We start from the raw sequence: 4,997 nt of genomic DNA on the forward strand, positions 1-4,997 counted from the left end.
TTTGAATAGACCCCCAATACCTGTTGCCTTCCTTTACCAAAACTGTACGTATGCTCCGAAAATTTAAAAGAAAAAAAAAATCACACTGTTGAAAAATTAGTTGTTTTTGTAATTTCCTTAAAGTCATCATAGTTTTAAAAAAAAAACCATCAGAAGTAGAAGAGGTAACAGCATACAAGTGTGGTCAGAATGCTGTCATATGCAAATGACAAGTACACAGGGTGTCAAACAATGGGACAATTGTGCAAAGAATTCTTTCATCAACAACAAAAAGAGCCTCAGCCTTTAAATAAATTCAGTAACAATAGTCTCTTGAACCCAACAGCGTTCACTTGTAGGACAGGCACAAAGTTCGCTTATGGCAAAAGTGACCCCATAGCACACCCTGGATCCTCGCTGGAGGTTCGCTGGGGGTTGGCCCAGGAGACACTGTGTCTGAGCTGCTTCCTCTCAACCCCAAGTCAGTTGCAGCGAATGTCTTCCCCAGGGTGTGGAAGTTCAGTTCATGCTTGGATGGGTGGGCGCCTGACCCAGCCTGCCTGGGAAAGGAGTTGCTCTTGGGCCCTGGTCACACCACTCACCACTAAACAATACCATTCTGCCTCCGAAAATAAAATCTGTATTTATGTAACATCCCCATCCTCCCCAGCCCTCCCCTCCCATAATTCCAGGGATCTATGTTACAGACATGGAGCAACAGTAGTGGCTTGGCTGGTTACAAGCGAACATCTGCTGGGGCGCGATCACTCTGTGTGCCCCTGGGGAAGCCAGAGGAGGGGGGGTGGGGCAGGAGTTGGGGGGGGTGTAGGGAGTCGTACGTACACACAACCACACTTTGAGGCCTGGCTCTTTAGAAAAGGATGCTCAGGAACCCCTTGGCACTCAGCAGGGCGCCCAGGCCTGTGCCACACAGCTGGACACATACAGACACTGGGAAGGGGGAGCTCGGTGCCCACGCTAATTCTCAGCATGACCAGCCAGAGCCACCAGCAGATGTCAGGCAGTCTGGTGGTGTCCTTGGGGGCACGGGTCTCCCTTTCTCCCGGTTCGTGGGCGACCGGGCCAAGGAGGGGGAGCCACGCAGGCAAGGGCGTGAGGCAGGGCGCGGCCCTCATAGCACCTTGCAGCAGTTGATGCAGCCATTCTGGGATCCGTAGCGCTTCTGCAGCGCGGCGCGCGTGGCCGTCTCGAAAACCTCGCGCACGCCCTCCTTGGTCTTGGCCGAGCACTCGAGGTAGTCATAGGCTTGGATGCGCACCGCCATGGCGCGGCCGTCATCCGTGCGCACTGGCTCCTGCTTCATGCGGGCCAGCTCCGTGCGGACATGCTCATCACTGCGCAGGTCTTTTTTGTTGGCCACTAGGATGATGGGCACATTGGGGCAGAAGTGCTTTACCTCGGGTACCCACTTCTCGGGGATGTTCTCGAGAGAGTCCGGGCTGTCCACCGAGAAGCACATAAGGATGACGTCGGTGTCCGGGTAGGAGAGCGGCCGTAAACGATCGTAGTCCTCCTGGCCTGCCGTGTCCCACAGTGCCAGCTCCACCTGCTTGCCGTCCACCTCGATGTCCGCCACATAGTTCTCGAACACGGTGGGCACGTACACCTCGGGGAACTCGTCCTTACTGAACACGATCAGCAGGCACGTCTTGCCGCACGCGCCGTCGCCCACCACCACTAGCTTCTTGCGGATGGCCGCCATGAGCTCGCCCGGCGCGGGCAGCAGGAGGGGCCCGCGAGCGCCTCGCCGCTGTCCCGCTCCCTGCTTGCCGCTCCCCGCTCTCCCGCGGCCGCGCGCTGCGGGCTAGGGTCGTAAACTGCACCTGGATTCCGCGGCGGCGCGTTCTCTCGGGGCGCTCCGGCTGCCTCGGCAGGGACGTAGGGGCACACGGTGCACGGAGAGTCGCCGCGCCGCTGTGGTCCTCCGGTCCCGGAGCTGCGCTGCTTTGTGTGAAATGAGGGTGCTGCGGACCCGGCCTAGAGTCTTTCCCGGGCGGATTCACTCCAGACCTAGGGTACAGGGACGCAAAACACAACGACAACTGGACTGCGGTGGCAGATGCGGGCTGCGGCCCTAGCGCCCGCTATTTAAAGAGTCCGTCCACTTTCTTAATATAGCCACCCAATGGGAAGCCATCGGGCTGAGCTCATCGCTGCGGAGCTTGGCTCTGATTGGCAACCCGCTGCAGTCTGAAGGCGGGTTCACGTCAGCTTGATTGACTGCCCTGTCCGCCGGGCTGGGAGAGGCGGTGACTGTTGGAGTCTGCGCGGCGACCCGCCCCGTGGGGTTATGTGGCCGCCGGGTCCCCGCCTTCGTCGCAGCCTCTCTGAGCGCGACACGGTGGAGCAAGCAGCCTGGAGCCCTCCGGGTCTGGGCGGGCAGTTTCAAGACGAGCTATACACTTTTGTGGGGCGTTGCCTGCTCCCACGACTTCTGATTTACCTAGCTTCCGAGCGAACTCCGGGTGATCCAACATGGGGGAGGGGCGGCGCCTTTAACGTGGTTTTGTTTTCACTTTAAACAGACACCCGTGCACGTTTTTGTTACCTAGCCAGGGGTTTCGTTCCTTCTTACTTTTTTTTTCTTTCTTCCTTTCTTTATTTATTTTTCAGGTGACTAACCTCTCTTCTGCTCTGGGCCGAACTCTGGTACTTGCCCAGAGGCAGCCTTTTTACGGAGAGAGGCTGACAGTAAATTGTGTGGGCCTGGGTGAGTCCCCTCTAGGCGTTTCTCTTCAAGGCCCACACTTAGGTCTCCGGGTGAAGAAGATAAGGGGAGGAATCTAGGAGAAGCACAGCTGTAGGACAAAGGAAAGAGAGGTGCAGGGCACTCCCGCTGAAAAAGAAACCATCCAGCTTGGACAGGCAACCTTCACCCAGTTCTACCACATTACATTTGATTCTCGTTCTAAAGCCAGAGAACTGCTTGAAGTACACTGTGTGAGAAAACCCATCCATCCCGACAACATGGAGCAGATGAAAAGCTTGAAGCTAGAAAGTAGGCATGTGGCCTCACAGGGGACTTGCAGGTGGGCACACGGTTACTGTGCAGAGGATAGAGTTCCTTGGTATACACCAGGTCTTAAGTCATGAATTACCCCTTCTGCAGGAGACGATATCTCTTCCTGCCTTAAATGATTTAAGTCATTCCACTGTGAGAAATAGAAAAGGCAGAAAGCAGCAAAGGGAGTCAAGGAGGGCCTTACCACCACCACCCCCAAAAGAGAAATTGAACAAAGGAAAGAAAAAAGGAAAGAAAATGGGAAAATGGCTTAACACAGCTGCTTGGGGTCCCTCATAGAGGGCTAGGCTAAGGGTACCAGTTAAGAAAAAGTTTTAGCAGTGACCCACCATATCATGATTAAGTTATTACCCACTTCTTTGTCTCCCTCCCTGGACTATTTAAGTTGTCTCAGAGCCAGGATTTCCTCTCATCTGAGCATCGTGACGACCTAGCACTATGCCTGGCCCTTGGCAAGAATCAGTAAAAATAGTCGGTGCAGTGGTAGGCCTGCCCACCTGTAGACCCAGCCACGGAGGAGGCTCAGGGGCTGATCTGAGTCTAGGGGTTGGAGGTCAGTCTGGGCAACAAAGTGAGACAGAGAGAAAGGGGGAGGGGTAAATGATGTTGGGAGCTAACCCAATTTCTCAAAAGTGGAACTTTTTAGTTCTGAACACCAGATTCTGCTATAATCTGACCAAACACAAATCGTCAGCCAAGGTTTTCACACATAATTCCAGTGTTCCAGTTTCTATGTATCTGTACAGATATGATCAAGCCATGGTGTTCCATTAGTGCCGGAGCGCCGTGTTTCCTGCACTCTGGATTATCTCTACTACAGGCCCCAGTCTTTGTTCTTCTCTGCTTTAGTTTTTCAGACCTAAGGAACTGTCACATGGTTTGGCTTGTCACTGGTTTAGGAAGTCAGTCTGCGCACGTGCGCTCGCGTGCACACACACACACACACACACATCCTACATATGCCTTTTAGGGGAAAAAATTTTTATCTACACATATTTTTCTCCTCTTAGTTAAAACTTTTGATTGCTGTATTGTTAGCATTGTTTTCCTTTGTCTTAATATAGCTTGGGAATCTTGGCTATGTCCTTCAGCTTTAAATATTAAGAAAATATAAAACAGATACCATGTGGTTCTTTAAAAGACTTAACTACAAAGAATCAGGAAGCAGGATTAAGTTCACTCACTTCCTGATTTCCAGATGTATTGTACAGGGTGTTCCAAGCTCAAATCTCTATATTGAAATAATTGCTAAAAATAAAAAGTGTACAAACTATGCCAAAGTAAAGAATGAGAAAAATCTCATTCTCCAGCAACTTCTCCATGGCATTCTTTCACACTCAAAACACTTGGCCCTCTCGAGGACTGGCTTATAGGATTAACTCTTCCAGATTCGGTGATGGGTTTTATAGGACTCCCATGTCCAGCCCCACACCCTTCAAAATGCACTTTGATTGCAAGGCAGTGACTAGATTTAATTCTTCTCCAAGAGTTATTAATATATAGATTCAGTGTATGATGGATAACACGCTTGAGTGATACCGGTGTGAGAGCAGAATTATCTTTCAAACAGAAAGGGACTAATCTATTTCTAGTCTGCAACCTAATTTATCTGCCCTTTGTTTTGTGGGGTTTGTGGTTACTGTACCCCCCTCCCCTAGGGGCGTCTGTAGATCACACCCTACTAAATCACACCAGATCAGCCTAGAGACTGGAATTTTCACTACATTTTAGCGCCATCTTGTGGCAGTCTCCATAACTTTTTCTTTTAAAAAAATAAGAAAAAAGCACTTGAAATTGGCATTTGTGAATATTTTTATTTTAAAATCGTTTACAAGATATAAAACACTAAAAAACATTCCATAAGAAGATTCTTTGGAATTGACAAATGGGACCTCAAAGTTGCAAAGTTCTGTAAGGCAAAAGACACTGTCAATAGGATAAAATGGCAACCAACAAATTGGGAAAAGATCTTTAC

General features: G+C 50.7%; 1 protein-coding gene across 1 annotated transcript; it reads right to left on the minus strand.

Moving 5' to 3' along the window:
- Nucleotides 1-263: 263 nt before the first annotated feature.
- Nucleotides 264-2,072, minus strand: Rhob (ras homolog family member B). Its single transcript, XM_031356785.1, has one exon. It carries the CDS (start codon nucleotides 1,700-1,702, stop codon nucleotides 1,112-1,114), a length of 591 nt encoding a protein of 196 aa, XP_031212645.1. The 5' UTR covers nucleotides 1,703-2,072; the 3' UTR covers nucleotides 264-1,111.
- Between the last annotated feature and the right edge of the window lie 2,925 nt (nucleotides 2,073-4,997).

The sequence above is a fragment of the Mastomys coucha genome, unplaced genomic scaffold (assembly GCF_008632895.1).
Source record: "Mastomys coucha isolate ucsf_1 unplaced genomic scaffold, UCSF_Mcou_1 pScaffold6, whole genome shotgun sequence".
Lineage (NCBI taxonomy): Eukaryota > Metazoa > Chordata > Mammalia > Rodentia > Muridae > Mastomys > Mastomys coucha.